Source organism: Orbicella franksi, chromosome 7 (assembly GCF_964199315.1).
Source record: "Orbicella franksi chromosome 7, jaOrbFran1.1, whole genome shotgun sequence".
In the NCBI taxonomy this organism is placed as follows: domain Eukaryota; kingdom Metazoa; phylum Cnidaria; class Anthozoa; order Scleractinia; family Merulinidae; genus Orbicella; species Orbicella franksi.
In genome coordinates this window covers 2,893,569-2,911,016 of record NC_138151.1, presented here as the reverse complement: position 1 = coordinate 2,911,016, position 17,448 = coordinate 2,893,569, and the positions used below count along the sequence as shown (strand labels likewise).

The following is a 17,448-nucleotide window of genomic DNA, read 5'->3' as shown; positions in this document are numbered from 1 at the left end:
TATAATCGCGTTATATTTGAGGTTGCGTAACCGTTCAACTTTAATTCAATTACTTTGTTTTCAGAATAAGAAACAACCTTGAGGAGTTGAACTGTCATCGAAGAACTTTCAAGGCAAACTACCAGGCAATTTTTTCCTTTGGCTTTGTCTTCGAACTTTTGACAAAACTTTCAGATTGAGATCACGCGCCCGTCAACTCTCTGAGCCGAAGTTCTCGCTGTTTGTGCCGATTCTGTTATCGGCCTTTTCAAGGTACGTTCCTCTAACAGCAAGAGAAAAATCAAATCGAGTTAAGTTTACCAAAAAAAAAAAAAATTTACTTTCTGATAATTTAATTTTGCCTATTGCCGTAGAGTCAGTTTTTATTTAAGAATATATTTGCAATACTTGTTTAGATGAAAATCAAAAGTAAGAGTCGCACTCCTAAACCACAACAAAATCACGGTCATCTTTCCCATGACAACACAAAATATTCGAAACCAAAACATATATTAAACATATTCAAACTACATATTAAACATGTGTGCCTCCATCCATACTAAGCCGAAATGTTTTCTAAGATGTCCCTTTTCTATTACGTTGAATGGTCGAAAAATAAACTTCATATACAGATATACATCTCATCTTGTTTACAGGAAACTTAGCTGAATCTCTAAAAGCATTGAGGATGATGAAGACCTCGCTTTGGTTCAAGTTGATTTTAACGTTCCATATGCTGAAAGAACATCTCGTCTGTACAGATAAAATATGTCAAAACTTCAAATTTTTCATAGACCAACATCTTGTCGCTGACCACGCCCTTCAAGGTCATGTGTTTAAAAGCTTAACAGTGGACAGCGTCAGCTGGTGTCACGTGACGTGCAAAGATGACTGTCGTTGTATCTCAATGAACTACATACAAAACACTCCACGAAACAACTGCCAACTGAACGATGTTAACAAACTCATGAAACCAGATGCACTGAAATATAAAGCTGGAACAAATTATTACGACCTGGTACGGGAGTACATCATTGTAAGTATAGTCATTAAGGATATTTCCTGTTCTTTATAATTTAATTGAAGGAGCTTTTTAGGAAAGACGTGATGAACAGGTTAATTTTGTTGGACTCATTTTCCCGAGAATTTATGTGTTTACGATACGGTTCATATTAATTAATGAATGTTTTTTTGATTTTTTAAATATTAAGTAACACACCTTTATAATTAACAATTTATTTGTACCACAAATTACAAATTGCAATACCAAACTACTGTGCTTTTACTACATCCATACTACATTACCTATTTACACCAGGTGCTGCTTACTTACAATAGGAAAACGAAAGAAAAGAAAATAATTAGTTAATTTTGACAATACACGTTTACTATAACTAAATCAAACAAGGAAAAAAAAAGAAAAAAGAGAAAAAGAAAAAGAAAGGAAAACTTAAATAAAAAAAATAGGTAAGAAAACAAACAAACAACTAACAGCGCGGGGAAGGGAGAAGAGGAACGATTTCTAATCTTGATTTAATACAAAGTATCTTAGTCTATAAAGCTGGTGAGTAGCATAGTCACGTTACAAGTAGTTTATAAGTATTAACTTACAAAGGTCCAACTTTGTACTTAAAATTGATTCTAGTAATGAATGGGTATGCTGTGGTACAGTTTTACGATTGATGCAACACGTTACTTCCCATTTCTTCATGCAATGTATTATCATACATTAGAACAAAGGAAATACCATATTCTACCAAGGGTAAAATTGAACAACGACAGGGACCTTATTCGACAAAATTGTACGTAATAGGCGGCTGTCCATAATAAGCGCACGTCCATTTTAAGCAGCTGCTCATAATAAGAGGACCTTCGTAATAACCGGGTGTCCGTATTAGGCGGGTGTGTGTATTGCGAAGTTGTCTTTAATAAGCGGGCGTCGGTAATAGACGGGTATCCGCAATGAGCGGGCGTCGGTAATAAACAGGTGTTGCTCAATAATAACTGGGTGTCCGTATGAAACGGGTGTGCGTATTGAGCACTTGTCCGTAATAACTGGGTGTAGGTAATAAGCGGGTGTCCGTAGAGAATGTGACCGGGGGGATCTTTAAAAGGTATATCACTGAAATTAATGCTGATGAATTTCATTGTGTTTAGCATGGCAGGCGTTTTCACCACAAAATTGACCGCTGTGTTAACAGATGCTGCCAAAACAATCCGTGTCTGCAGGGTGGGACCTGTCAGGAGATTTGTGAACCCACCACTGTGAGGTTTAACTGCAGTTGCCCTCCCGCCTATACTGGTCAGCGGTGTGAGACACTAAAGCATCCTCGTAACTGCAAGGATGTGGCAAGAAATGGCGCAAAGATTTCTGGGAGGTTCAGAGTTTACGATTCGCAAAACAAGCCTTTTCAAGTCTACTGCGACTTGACTCATGAGCCTGGCTATGTTTGGACGCTAATACAGTCGTTTTCTTACGGAAATAACGACCAGTTTAAGGTTAAGAGATTTGGTCTTGACTTCCCAGTAAACGAAGAGGCAAGCACAATAAACTGGGGCGCTTATCGGTTATCCCTCTCCCGTATGCTGTCACTTGCAGTTTCGTCAACCCATTTTAGAGCCACTTGCAACTTCCCGGATGGTCTCGTCTACACTGACTACGCTCGCGCAAAGTTGGAGGGCCACGATCTGTTTGGTCAGTGGTATACACAGTGCCGTACATATGAATATCTAAACATACGGGATATTGAGTGTAATGAATGCACCGCGGGCACCTGGCAAAATAACGAGATGTGGCATCTTAACAGTGAAAGGAGCGTCAGCACTGCTGGGTGTGAGTTTAACGGTGAGGTGGGAGCAGTTCCTCACGAACAAAATTTTGGATATTATGTTTATTTTAATGTGAACTTCAGATGTACTTCCCGACAGAATTCAACCACTCAGCATTGGATTGGAAGTAGAAAATGAATAATTACAAAACCTCGCTTTACGCAAAAAAATCTTATCTCCTTCATTTTGTTATTTTGGAACTAGACGCACAAATGTTCGAAATGAATGCATATTAATGGCGCCTGCCGCTCAATTTTTTTGTTGTTGTTGTGAGCTTTTGGCCACAGGTGACTAATTTCAAAGTGAAACTTGAAATTGGAACAAGAGTCTGAATATATGTATTAGTGAATAAATGTCAGTTCAGCTTTGAAACCGAACCAGGGACTCGAGATTTACATTGCATGAACACAATATTATAACTTATCAGAGGTCTCTACTGCGTTATCTGTGGTTGATGCTTTATGTATAGAAAAGTTACACAATACAGCTGAAAGTTTAATAAGCCTAACAGAGATAACAATGTGACACCACAGACAGCAATGTTGTCACAAGACAGATGAGAATGCTGCCACGCCATCTTGCCTTGTCCAATCCAGTCATGTTTGTCCTGCATGGCAAAACTGTTGCATCATTACTGAACACAAGCTTAAAATTTGTAAATACTCATCAGCACCATCACACAGGCATTTATCAACAATCTGAAAAAAAAACAAGAAAGACAAATTATGATACATGGTAAGCTGTAGACACTGAGCTTTCAAGCCTATCACTAAATGACAACAAAATCGCCAATGTCCTCCAAATAATTTATCAGAAACCTTAAACTTTGAAATTCCGTTTTATTACTTCGTCCACCACTTTAAGGAAGCTGTATTCTTTGCAGCCGTAAACACCATGCTAATGCAATGTAAATAAATATGTCATTTGTTTACCCACGGAGCACCAAGGAGTTGACAAGAACTCGTTCAGAAATGCCCGTGCATTCCAGGATCGAATTGGAATTGGAGATGTTGGTTTTTGTAATGCAAAGCAATGTAATGCAGAGTGAAAAAGTTGTCACGTATATAAAGTCAAGAAGTCGTTGACACAAAGCAAATGTAATTTAACGCAATGTAATGTACAATAACGTAGCGCGCTGTGCAAAAGTATGTAACATTCAATAAATAGGTACGCAATGTGTACATGTGTTCACTTCATCTACAAAACTGCAGTAACGTAAAAATTTGTCACGCTCTGTGTTTTCTCAATTAAACGCCGCTGGCGTTTATTTCAAACGTGGCACCATGGATCTGGGTTTATTTGAATTTTACAGTTTATTTGAGCCTGGAATGTATAAGAACAAATAAATAGTTTGCAAAGCAAGTGTGTTCCTACTGTTTCTTGACTATTACAGTAACCTTGTAAAATGGGTGATTTGGAATACACAGAGGAAAGAAACTTGCTAGTCAATTGACACTACTATCAACAAAGAGTTATTGTTACCATATTGTGTTTACATTTCACTTACATCTATGCAGAATTAATCTTGGAAGTAGCAAAATTTCAAATTGTGCATACTTACAGCAATTTTTTCCATGATGGCAGATTTCTGGTGATCATTTAACTCAGACATTTCAACAATCCTGTCATGAACCTAGAAGATTTAGACAGAATGAATTTAGACATTTATTTATAACCTTACAAAAAGTGGTTAAATTTTCCATGAAGTACACATGACATCTCAAACTTATAAATAATTCATCAAGTTGAAATAAGGGAATCTTAACCAGGACAGTGTTTGGATATCCAATCTCAAATAGAATCGACTTGTACAATTTTTATTCCTCTACTTTCTCCATACATCTAGTTCAGTTGAAAAGAGATATCACACTCTTGTGAGATCTCCAAATGCCTGAAGGCATCAAAAATACCCCACTGTACGTCATATTTTCTGATCTCTTCTTGATGTTTGGAAATGGGGTAAAACACAGTCTCTTGCGCTTGAGAAAAAAAAAAAAACTGAAAGTGAGAACTCAGATGAATTCAAGTAGGTGGAAAAATACACAACAACAGAGAATTAAAACCAGGTAAGCAAAACAAACTTCTTTTTCCACGTCCATCACACTAAAGCTGGTCTAAAAAGAAATGATGCACTGTAAAGAAATCCCAAACAGAAGAATAACTAGCTGAGAATAAGGGGATTTGCTCTGACATCTGTAACATCAGCTGGTAGATCTCCCAAGTTGAAAAGTGACTGACTGAAAAGACAGGCAAAGTGCACCAAAGAGAGATTTCATACCCTCATGTTCAAGATATTCCTTCCCAGTCCTCCCAGTCAATAAGCATCTAATATCTCACCTGGTTTATAATCTGAGTGGCTGCATGTCCTTCAGCTATAATTTCCTGTCGAGGTCAACGAGAAAGGCAATCCGGATAAGTGAATTATATTATAATTACTGTAAATTATAATAATAATTATTATATAATTACATTCATTACTGCAGAGAGACATTGACCAATATTTGAGGCAAAATTGCTAATGATACAAGAAACCAAAACATTTCCATGTCCACAATACAAAATTCTTTACATTACAAATTCGGTAAATGAACTCTTTACCTTGACTGCTGAATCCAGTTTTTCATACGAGTCTGAACCACAGGCTTCAAAAAGTTTGTCAGCCATTTCAGAGGGAACAACCTGACAGATGATGTGAAGAGGTTTTGTGTTAACCACGTAACAAGTGGCTAAAGTATCTAATTATGACAGTCATAATGAGCTTGATAACATACCCCAGCTATTTCCGTAATGTCATCAGCCCCCACAGCCTCATCTCCTTTCAGTCTGTATGCACTCTGAAGGTACGTTATAGCCTTAAAAAGAATACATCCAATGTTAACTACAGCATTGACCCACAAAATTGTTCTTTATCCCTTATTATAAATCCTTTACTGGCCGAGCTTGTTCTCTTCAGATGGCTGGATATTAATATTGTTCTTTTTTGCACAAAAAATGAACTTGGTCAATATCCAGCCATTTTGATCTCACACATGTAACTCATACATGTATGTACACCGACAAAGCAAACTGTTTCAAAATGGCTGTCAGTGGGAAAGTAAGGATGGGAAAAATAGCAAGTACAGAGTTTTGTACACAACTTCTTCAATCCTTTTTCTGATGTAGACCTGAGCACAAGAGAGGTAAAGCATCAGAATCATGCTTTTTTAAAAAAAAATCTTATTTCTCCATTATGATAATTTTTGTCACTGCAGCTATTAACAGTATCTAATGAGGTTAATTCAAAAGAAAAACATTTCCAGTCATCACTGTTTCTTGTCTTACCTTTCTCATATCTCCTTCTGATATTTTTATTAACTCTTGAATTGCCTTGTGGAAAGAAAAATGTATAATGAAGTAGATATCTGGAGTTTGGACAAGGCCAGGCACCAGGCAAATTCACTAAAACCTTGAAATATTTACCCATTATGTACAAGAAATTCTCACTTCCGGGCATAGATATAACTACTACATTCCCAGACGAAAATGCTGGGAAAACAAGAGAGTTATTCCCTCCCCCCATTTACAGTGTTGATATTCTTGAAAAAAGGCAACATTTTCCAACATTGATTAGGGGGATGGGGGATACATCATCCAGCTTATTGGCTCAACTACTTTTGTCTGGGATTGTGGTTGGTGTTACTTAACAATTAGACCCGTAGCCCATGAGGCGAAGCCGAATGGGCTATTGGCCCGTGGCCCTTGAGGGTGAAGGGTCTAATTGTTTTAGTATCACCCAACTAGTCGGACAAAAAAGGTAATAATACAGTTAGCAAATGCAAGTTGAAGAAATATTTATTTGGGAATAAAACGAAAGAAAGTGTCACGCTCGATTGCGCCAATTTTGCTACTCGATGACTATTACTAATAGTCCCCTAGTAGCGTAGCCAATCAAAATGCAGGATTTGCATTAGTCCATTAGTTGGGTGATACTAAAGATTGTTACACTAAGCCTAAATCCACTGGATGATATCATCTCAATATACATTGACTGATATCATCCACTGGATGACTCAATACTTCATTTAATCTCATCTGCTTCACTCCAAGGTATTCTGAAAAAAAAGTGTGATCCATTCTTTTCCACTCAACTACCACTGAATAACCTAGCATTGTAGGAAAGCAATGCAGGAAAGATAGCTAGCTGTACATAGTCTTCTGTGTGGATTGCACGCCAATGCAGAGGGCCAATGCTGAGAGGGTAAGAGGCACCACAGCATTGTAGGCATGCATTGTGTGCAGAACTATAAAGATGTCACAGATGAACTTAATCCAACCAAAAGTCAGACAAACTTTCTACTACTGTTATTACAAATACGAAAATAGAGGCTTTTTCAAGAAATTAATTGTAAAAGAGGTCTACAGTATATTCCTCTTTTGTTTACTTTGACAAATACTTATAGGCTGCTCTTGTCATCTGTGATCCAACAAGTTACAAAAATATTGACATTGCTATTTACATGTGTAGCTTATCATTTCTATACCTTATTGTCGCACTTTACATCTTCCTGTTCACAAATCATATTGAGTCTTTTCTCCAGTGTTTCTGTGGATAATGGCTTAAAACGAAACTTGGAACAACGCGATGTCAAGGGCTCAATAATTCTGCAAGGTAAAATAATCATCACTGCTAAAAATATACCAAAAAAAATACTTAAAACACTGCAATCCCGAGATTGTCCGAAGTCACATATCCCAGAAGTAACTAATTAAGTCTTATAAATTGGAAAGATTTTCTGATTTCCCATGGAAATAAACACCGGTAACACAGACAGTGAACAGTATGCAGAAGTTCATCAGGTCTCTTAATAAACAAAGAAGAAGCAAACTGTTCATTGTGCATGTAGTGCATTTTGAAAGAGTTCTTACTGTACACTTTACACATTACCTGCTAACGTAGTTACAAATAAGGCAAAATCTAGTTGTCTTTGTCTCTTTTTCCATGGTTCTTCTCAAGGCAGCCTGTTGTGCAGGAACAAAAAAAGCATAATTTCAAGATCAAGACAAGACCATCCCCTACTAGGCATATCAGTAACAACATTACAGTGCAATCTGCTAAATATATCAAAAACTAATTTCTTCTAACAATATCAATAAACTAGTGAGCAGACAAGTGATGAGAATATAGAAAATCATCAACTAGGTGTATCTTTAGTATGAAGAAAGGCTAACCTGAGCACTTGGTGTCATAGAATCTGCTTCATCTAAAATAACCAGCTTAAAAGCTGGACATGGTTTACCGCTGAAACAAAAACAAAATGAATGTCAAGTGTGTTGCATTAACCTGCCAACTTTTTCTGAGCCACAGGCATGATAATAATTTTATCCTAGGAGTCTCAGGATTTTCAGGGACAACCCAAATGTACATGTATCTGAACATCCAAAGATTTACAAGAACTTTTTGACGACTACTGAAGACATTTCAAATATTTACCGGCCTCAGTCCAGAGCTGCGTCTTGCCATAACAGAGGCTACTACTTTTCCCTTGAAAACCAGAGCATTTGAGGGATGCATATCATCATTTACATGAAGATTTTGTTTAATGGTCCACATTTGAATATTCTTCAAAACTGTCAGTTAAGGCTGTAACAGCTCACGTTTTTTAGGTAGGCATGAGAAATTGGACTGTAGAGGTATTCTCAGAAATTGGTCTAAGGGTGTAAGTTAATCAATGCGAGATCGAAGTTTTCGACCTCCAGCCATGAGACCTACATCTAAGGCAAGAGAATTGGCAGGTTTAGTAGCAAGCTAACAAATGAAGGGGTGCCTGGGATAAAGTCCTAAGTGACTTTTGGAAAATTTGAGGTAGCTATGATTGAAATACTCCCAGCAGTTTTCACAGTTTACTCTGGTATTGATTATTGTCTTAATTGTAGTAAAAAGAACTAGTTACTTTAAGGCATAATGACACCAAAGTTAAATGTGAACATTGCTGGGAGGTACACTGTATTTCAATCCTAGCTAACTCAAAATTTCCCAAAAGTCACTCAGGGCTTTATTCCAGGCACCCCTTTAAATGGTACTTTCTTTTGCTTTTCTTGAAGAAAGACCCTTTCAAAGGGGTATAAAACAACAGTCTGAAGTACAGTTTTCCTCAATATTTATTTCCTTGTATATTTGGATCAGCCACTGATGAATGCTGGGCATCAAATGTAGCCACACAGATCTGAGGTAACTTAGTCTACTCTCCGCTCTTGTTATCATTCTTTTTTACAATGAAATGATCCAAATGTGAGCAAATTAACCAAGAAGCCAGGAAATGCCTGCTCTACCACCTGGTTTAACATCACTTACTCAGGCCGAACACCAGATGCTGCTAGCTGTGCAAACTTCTTCACCTTGTCTCTCACCACCTGTAAAAAGCAATTTATAAATAATTTATAAATAAATAGTAATTTACAAATAATTTTGACAATAAACATTTCCCATGTCAGCTTAATATTCTGTTACATACAGAATTCAACTACATTGACAAACTACTTAAATTATAAAATGAAGCATTCAATTACACTAGTTTAATTGATTAAAATGAGACTATTCACCATTCTCTTTCAAGTGTCAAAGACCAGCTCAAGTGATAACAACATAAATGAAGGGTAAGTTCAGCAGTATTTCTTCCCACTTATTTGTTATTGAGCTGTGTTATTGATAATGCCTCTGTAACTGAACAAAGTGGGCTAAAGTTTTTATTGCTTTTAACAGTTTTATGGCATGTCAGAAAAACTTTCTTTTTATTTAGGAGATAACGAGCTTTCCTTTAGTTATCACCTGTGGCAAGTCTAAAATGTTTTATTTTTTTGCAAACCTGTATTCCACGCTCATCTGATGCATTGAGTTCAAGTACCCGTGCTTTCATCATTTCAGGTCTAAACAGCAGAATCAAACAAAACAGCTATTTGACAATATCTCCCTGGCAAAAATTTCACTCATTTTTCCTTGATTTGGTGTGTGCAAAGGAGAGGGTTCCTCATGCTTAGGTGAGAAAATATAACGTCAGTTTTGCAGACACTTGCGAGAACATCAAAACTTAGAAAATTTGCAGTTTTCATTTTTTTCTACTAACCAGGCTCCAGACCTGGGTGGTTCAAAAGGTGGATAACACTATCCAGCAGATAAATCACTATCCAGCGGATAGCCTGGTTTGTTTTGTTAACACTTATCCACTGAATAGTGATTTATCCAGTGGATAGCGTTATATAGCCTTCGAACAAATGGGGCCAGGTCTTAACAACCCCATAGAAATTACTTTAAGATCTTGGAAATTTCTATGATTTTCATCCACCTCCTCAACTACAAATAATTTTCTTTTTTTTTTTTTCAGTCAGGCATTGGTTCCTTCAATTTCAAATAATTTAGCATTTTTCATAACTTCTGTTGCACAGAACATGTCTCTAGCAGAAACTGACCATATACAGAATTAAAGAATAAACATTTAGGAAAAGGCTTTGTTTACATCTCTCAGTTATCCAGGCGTTTCCCTCATACAGGCTCCGGCGATCTGTATGTATGTATGTATACGTAATTGGCCACTCCCCATTGGGGCTTTTCAGGACCAATGAAAATAAACAATGATAAATAAGTGCAGTCAAGAAGTTGAACTCGGGGCTACCGAGAGCAACATCAGCTAGCGGTCAGAATGGGATTTGAACCTGGGACCTACGGATTTCAAATCTGGCGCTCTAACCACTCGGCCACGCTGCCACCACCACTGCCTCCCAGTCTCCCATGTAATTCACCAAATCTCCAATTACGTGAAGGAAAGAATTAAAGCAACATTTTTAACACTTTTCTGCTGATTTTTGGCATTTCACTGGAAATTTTTTAGATATTAATTTGACACATTTTTGTGGTTGAACTGGCAGAACTTTAGAAGGTAAAATTAGTGATCTCCTGGATTTCATTTTTTAGGTTGGTATCTCTGCTATAAGTACATACCCAAACAGTTGCCTTGCAATTGCAAGTATGGTGGATGTTTTTCCAGTTCCAGGAGGGCCATAAAACAGCAAGTTAGGAAGATCAGCTCCCTCCAATGACTTCTTTAACACAGATACAACTTCATCTTGATAAGCAACATCATCTACAGACCTTGGACGGCTGACAGAATAAAGAATGTAAATGGCAAATTAGTATAAAGGCCCTAAATTACCCTTGATAAAAGTATAATTTAATTGCTGCTGTTAATGAAAATAAAAGGGTCATTTTCTCACCCTACCCTCTATTAGCAACAAATCGTTCTCAAATTTAAGACCCACAGGCTAGACATGGGAGTTGCAAAAAGAACTATATGATAAAAACGTTCTCTAGATTACATTTTCCTTTGCAGACACTTTTCATTAATCCTAAGTAACAATCTTATCAGGTGCAGATCCATACCAGTTTCCACCTTCGGAAATACGTCAAATTTTTCAGAGTTACTCAGAAACCCCCAAGATGGGACTTGAGGGATAAAAAAATCCAGAACATTTCCTAAGGGAACATGGCCCTGGACCCCTCTAGAGGGCACCCATTGATTCGGAGATCAGTCATCATTTGTCCTAGGTATTCTGGTACTCCGCTTGTTATGGGTCCTCATTGAATATTCATATTATGAATGTGGCTGCCAAATGTACACACCAAGTTTCCCTTCCCTTCTCCTTCAAACTGCTTGAAAGGTCTTGAATTCTCCCCCAACCTGGGAATATTTGAAATCCCGCTGTGTTCCCTGGCATACCCACATGGTCACCCCAAGGTTAATCCCTGGGGGAAGCCTGTGATATATGCATAATGCACAGTGCATTGGTCCAGAAAATAACTATAGCCCTCCCATGATGGGTTTTTTGGTTTAAACCCTCCCATCCCTCTGGAAATTCCAGTTGTGGTTCATACTTTCCTTTAAAACTTTTGGCTTTTGAGACCCCCTCCCCCTTAAGATTTCCAATAACCCTCCTTGGGGTGGATATAGATATTCTCTGGAACCACACAATGAGCAACGGTGTATTAAAAAATGACATATTCATGATATATTTATTTCACTGTTTTACTTCCAAGATCAGCAGCTTAAAATCCTTTTTATTGTCTTACGTAAGTAAGCCTATACCCATTGGGAAAGTTTCCCTTCTGATAAATTCTCACGTTTCACTCAAGATAACCAGTTCCTTCATTAACAAGAAATGACTGTTAAGCATTGTTATCACAACGTCCATAAAAGATAATGAAACGTTAATCGCAGCTGGAGATCAAAGAAAGAGTTCAATAAAACAGCATTCAAACGTTACTCACTATTTTTCAACCCAAGGAACGATGGTTCTTTTGCTTGAAGTCCCGGCCGTTTCTTCGCTTGCTTGATGCTTTTGCTTAGCAGAGCTTTGTCCGCGCAAAAAAGCATCCATCACTGCTTTCGATCCTTTGTTGCGATGAAAATCAGCCTAAAAAACAAGCTAAAATACTTCGTACATGTAGATGTGTTCCGCTTGTCAAAATGGCGAACTCTCGTAAACTTTCCCGCCAATCAATTTTCGCGGTAAAGAAGACTGAGACTGAGGCCTAGTCTTTTCTCGGTTTTTTGTCATACTAATGAAAAGCGTTGCGTGACGACCGTCCTTTTGATAAATCGGTACTACACAAGAAATAAGTTTGTACAAAGTAGAAACTAACTCTCTTTCCCGTCTGAACGAATGAGCTGGCAAAATTTTGTCGATGAAAGTTTATTGGGCACAAGTCAAGTAGCAAGAGCTTCTATTCATGGGTTGGACGGGACAAGATATGCCTCAAGCTCTGGGTTTGTGGTGTGTATATATATAATTTGTTGATGTTTAGACTTGAAATCGTAAACATTCCAGCGTTTCCAGTTTTGATGAAGTGAGGTTCTAGTTCAGTTGTTTTGATTTGTGGTGATGTATCGACTTCCAAGTTTTATCAGAAGAACGAAGATGAATCAGTCGCTTAACTGTGCGAGTGAAATCGTTCTTTTTTGGGCCGTCTAATATAAATCTCCTTACGTACGGTTCATCGTTTTGTCAATATTCAACGAATCACTTTTATAAAGCGATCGATATCGCTTATTTCTGGTAAAACCGTTTCATCTGCTGGAGAAATCTGATTTCCAGGTCGTACTATAAAGCAAAAGGTGAATCAAAATCTGTTATCATGAAAACATGCCCTTTCTTTTGCATTGGTGTATAAAATGTTTTCGAGGTGTTTCATCGGGCTGAGCGCATAGCATTCATTCCCGACAAGCGAAATACCGTGGTTAAGTTTAAACGTCACGACATGTCCAGGTTCATTCAGTTATGACAAAATCACGATAATACTCGGTCCAAGAACTGCTAATAATCCTTCCTGTATCGTTGAAAAAAACCGCCCCGTCGCGTCGGCAGCCACTTTGTATAGGTACATGTGTAGACCATGCCACGCCAGCTGGCGTACGATGGAGATCTAGCCTAATTAAAAATCGATTAACTATGATGCATCATTCTTTGTCTTCTTATTCAAGCCAGAACAGATTCTTGTATGTTTTGCCTTTTTCCTGTTCAAAGGGCTCAAGTGACTCAGAGAGAGCAGTGCCAATTATGATCTTACAACAAACTAAGCATTTTTTGAAGGAGCTCATATGCATAGGGTTGAAGTGAAAGTGGTCAGTCTGTCTTGCTCAGTAACGGGTGGAGGCAGGCAGGGAATATTTTTCATCACTTAGGGTCTTATAACTTTCAGCTCAAAGAGGGTAGCAGGCCCCTCCCCTAGATTTGCCATTGTAATCATGCCTTATTGAGTCAAAACTTTTGTACAATATGGTAAACACCCATATATAAGAACAAATGGATATTAAGACCATTAGGGTGACATTTGGCCCATAAAATACAATATATATATGAACCAGTTCAGCCTGATAAATAAAACATTTTCTTATGTAATAATAAGGGAGAGGGTGTCACAATAAGAAAAATGTTGAAACTAATGCTACTTTTCTACTCATTAATGTTAACTAGTTTACTACCTGACAGATTTTTATTTTATTTATTGATTTACTGATTTGTTTACTTACTTATTTATTTATAATAAAACATGCTTAACTAAACCTCTAATAAGATGTTATGTGTAGTATTTGTGAAACAAAGTTTAAGAACATATTAAGATCATCTTCACGCTGAATTCTCACTAAGCACCCGAGAAATACAATGTAAGAACTAGATCAGTGTGAACCCCAAAATCATGGTTCTCATATGTGGGTGTTTACTTCATTTCATCACAAAGGTTAGTCATACATTTTTTTAAACTTTGTCTTGAATTTGTCACAGGTTCTACCAAGTGAGGCTCAAGCATTGCTAAATGGCATCACAAAAGATCCGACTCCTTTCTTTTCTAAAGGCATTGCTATAAGCCGAACAAAGTATGTATTTGTAAGATCAGATCCAGGACATGCCATTTACTGCCGCAAAGGCAACGAGGGAGCTGTTGCAGTAAAAACTAATAGATGCCTTTTGATTGGAGGATATTCTGATGGAATGCAGGCAGGGTGCTGTAGCGCAGTTATGGAGAAACTAGCAGATTACTTCATTGCCATAGGATATTGAGATTTAAAGCAAGAACTACAACAAATTGCAAGAGTTGATGTCACACATGATGGCTGTGTCATTACAACTGAATATTGTTTTTTTAGTGCTATTATTCAATAGCCATTTCACAAACTGATACCAAATGGAACTCCAGAAAGCAAATTATGTGCATAAAACTAAAAGCTGTAAATAATGAAAATTGCTAAGAGTGTATGATCAATAAATATATTTTGTATTGTTTTTGTTTGTTTGTGTTTTTTTTTTTTTTTTTTTTTTTGCTACTTTTAAAGTCGAACCAAATAATTTTTTACCTGTAAGTTAATGCCCACTAACAATTACCATACATCTGTATGGGTGTCCATAAATGGGAGTTGTCTATAATTTACAGGTAAATGTCAAGGTAGCCAGGGTGCTGCATGTCAAACGCCATAGAAAATAGTAGTCAACATAATGATAACTCAACCAACATGTCAACAGTAGGATTTCAAGATGTACCAAATGAGAGCAATGTTTCGTGGTGGTGGAACATTTTTTTTTTTTTTTGGCTGTGAAACTACAATGATAGCAAACCTCCCTCTGGAATGTTGTTTGTTCTTTAATAACTTGGGGTGATAACTGAAGGAACTCTATTTGCATTGGCATTTGGCAGATGAAGATTTGTTAAGAAGGTGAGCCCAGGAGTGACGATGGGACTTTCCCTCATTTAAATATAAGGGAAAGAGAGGGTTGGGCTCAACTATATCTGCCACTGATTGTTATGAAGTTTCACTTAACAAAGTGACCAGAAAGAGAGGAACAATATTTAACTGAAAATCTTTAATTTGAAATAACTTGCTTTGCTGATCTATCACAGTCAAACCGTCCTCAGTAAATACAGTCACTCAGGTGTAAGCCAAGCAGATTGGTTGTAAATTAGGTCTATTTTTACTGCTGTACTTTTCATATAAACAGGACAGGGGTAACCTAGTGACAACTTATATGTTAGTGACCCTTTATAATTGTATCCTTTCCTGGGGTTATGTTTGGAAAGAAGTGACAGTCCTCTCATGACAGAAGTCCGCCAATAGACAGAGCTCCCAAAAGCCTGGTTCACACAGGATATATATACCAAAGTAACAAAAAAATAACAAGGTGCATTTCCACTATAGCACAGACTTACTCTTTATTGTGCTTCTGTTTTCCTTATTTCGACATTCTACCAATCAGAATAGTCATGAGTGACACAAATACAAGACAAGTATTGTCATGCTTCAGTGATGTTACCAGAGTACAATCGATCATATTTTCTCAAGAATTGAGCTTAGGTAGGTTGCTTAGTGCTTATAAAGGGTGTGAATGTTGCTGTATTGTGTTCATGTCTGATTCAACCAAGTGTTGTAGAGATGTGCATATAATTCAGCTCCTGAAGTTCAAAATTGTTACAAACTCAAGAGTTCCCAAGGACTCTGAGTATTGCCTCCCTTTCTCTCAGAGCCTTCCAGGCTGCCTCTTTTTCTTTTTTTGTTGGAGATTTTCTTTTCTGTTTCAAAGCCATCATTTTCCTGAACCACTCCATAACTTCAGAGTCAGCAACCTGTGCTCTGTGTTTGAGTTCCTGTCTCCTCATTTCCTCTTGTGTTAATTTTGACAGCTCTAGTTTGTGCTGTCTGTTCTTTGCCATCAGGACTCGAAGTTCATTCTGATGGCGTTTCAGCTCAGCTAAAACTTCATCATCAACTTCCTCATCTGCTTGATCATCAGCATCTAACAATCCTTGGAATATCAGCTCCTCTCTAATCCGTGCCTCTAAAGTGCGAGTATGAGGTACATGAGGTGCCTTTGTGGGGGTGCGTGGGGGGTTATTACCACTCCTCGTGGTTGCACTGTCAGAGCTGCCAGATCCAGAGCTCTGCTCAGGAATGGGTGCAATTATGTTTTCTTCAATCAAAGCTGAAACTAATCTTTGAGTAAGACTTCCAAATGGACACAGATCTTCTTCTCCTAGTCCAGTAGAATCTGCCTTTTTAAGTAAAGATTTTTCTTCACTTGCTTTATTGTTATTGTCACTAGTTGTATTAGTTAAAGTTCCACGTAACTTTTTTTCCTGCATTCTGGAACCCTCCTCTTGCTCTTCAAGCAGATCTTCTTGTGCCCATTTTTCTCCATAATGTCTTCCTAAAGGTGGTATTTTATAATACTCTTGTTCATCATCCGGAAGTTTCAAGGATTCTTCGAGGAATTTCTGATCTTCAACTGTTATGTCAGCGCAGTAAGGTTCAACAGCTGTCCAAAAGCGGTTAGGAGCATCACTTTTAGCTTTAACGCTGGCAGGAAATGTCTCTTCTTCTTGGCTCCCTTCAGAAGATGCCGATTGTTTACTTTTCGGTCTTCCTACAGGCTGACTAGCTGGACTCGTACTTCTGGACTCCTCCAATTTTTGCCGTTTTGCTCCCTTTTCTTCTGTTACAGGTCGACTACGTTTCAAAGACTGCAGGGAATTCAAAATTTCTAACTCGCGCTGTCGAACGCTTTTCTTGTCTTTTTTTTCTGCCCAGTCAACCAACAGTTTCGTCTCAGAATCTATTTGCCGTATTCGCCGATTAGCGCCAGCTAGGAGAGTTTCCAGGTCGCTCTGTAACAGGTGAAGATCCTCAGGGGTTACCCCTTGCTCAGGCGAGCGTGTCAGCAAAGAGGTATAAAATGGACACATTGTCTTGTGATCCACCATTTTGAAATCAAAGTATTGGAGTGGGCAGGGATCTGTATCACTTTTCCCATCGTCTATCACGTTAGACATCGCTAGTCCTCGGAGAAAATAGTGAAATACGATGAGAAATTGCCCCAATTGCCCCAGATTCCAGCGACAAAAGATAGGCACATAAAAATATGCTGAGCAGCCGTTCCTCTGTGTTCGTCGCAAGTAAAAGAAGTCTGGGTATCTATCGCGCGCCAGTCTCGCGCGTTCCAACGTGGATTGGTAAACGAGCGCGTAACTCGAGAAATGTCCGCGAAAAAATATGTCGTAGTTTTTTTTTATCCTTCTCAAATTTTCGCTTTATCTTGCAAAAAATTAAGTCAAGAAAGTTTGTAGCC

General features: G+C 37.9%; 4 protein-coding genes across 4 annotated transcripts; 2 read left to right on the top strand and 2 right to left on the bottom strand.

Moving 5' to 3' along the window:
* Nucleotides 1–667: 667 nt before the first annotated feature.
* LOC145492768 (uncharacterized) lies at nt 668–2,946 on the top strand. Its single transcript, XM_081472154.1, has 2 exons — nt 668–1,024; nt 2,137–2,946. The coding sequence occupies exons 1-2, from the start codon at nt 668–670 to the stop codon at nt 2,944–2,946; spliced, it is 1,167 nt and encodes a 388-aa protein (XP_081328280.1).
* A 303-nt stretch (nt 2,947–3,249) lies between these two features.
* LOC145492207 (replication factor C subunit 4-like) lies at nt 3,250–12,321 on the bottom strand. The gene is made up of 13 exons (XM_081471553.1): nt 12,104–12,321; nt 10,781–10,939; nt 9,651–9,711; nt 9,140–9,198; nt 8,017–8,086; nt 7,733–7,806; nt 7,329–7,449; nt 6,130–6,174; nt 5,580–5,660; nt 5,407–5,487; nt 5,146–5,190; nt 4,370–4,441; nt 3,250–3,506 (listed from the first exon to the last, which is right to left on the bottom strand). Exons 1-13 carry the CDS (start codon nt 12,211–12,213, stop codon nt 3,405–3,407), a joined length of 1,080 nt encoding a protein of 359 aa, XP_081327679.1. The 5' UTR covers nt 12,214–12,321; the 3' UTR covers nt 3,250–3,404.
* A 100-nt stretch (nt 12,322–12,421) lies between these two features.
* Nucleotides 12,422–14,581, top strand: LOC145492216 (profilin-2-like). The gene is made up of 2 exons (XM_081471567.1): nt 12,422–12,609; nt 14,119–14,581. The coding sequence occupies exons 1-2, from the start codon at nt 12,499–12,501 to the stop codon at nt 14,392–14,394; spliced, it is 387 nt and encodes a 128-aa protein (XP_081327693.1). The 5' UTR covers nt 12,422–12,498; the 3' UTR covers nt 14,395–14,581.
* Nucleotides 14,582–14,653: 72 nt separating this feature from the next.
* LOC145492204 (transcriptional adapter 3-like) lies at nt 14,654–17,225 on the bottom strand. The gene has a single exon (XM_081471549.1). The coding sequence runs from the start codon at nt 17,150–17,152 to the stop codon at nt 15,803–15,805; it is 1,350 nt and encodes a 449-aa protein (XP_081327675.1). The 5' UTR covers nt 17,153–17,225; the 3' UTR covers nt 14,654–15,802.
* Between the last annotated feature and the right edge of the window lie 223 nt (nt 17,226–17,448).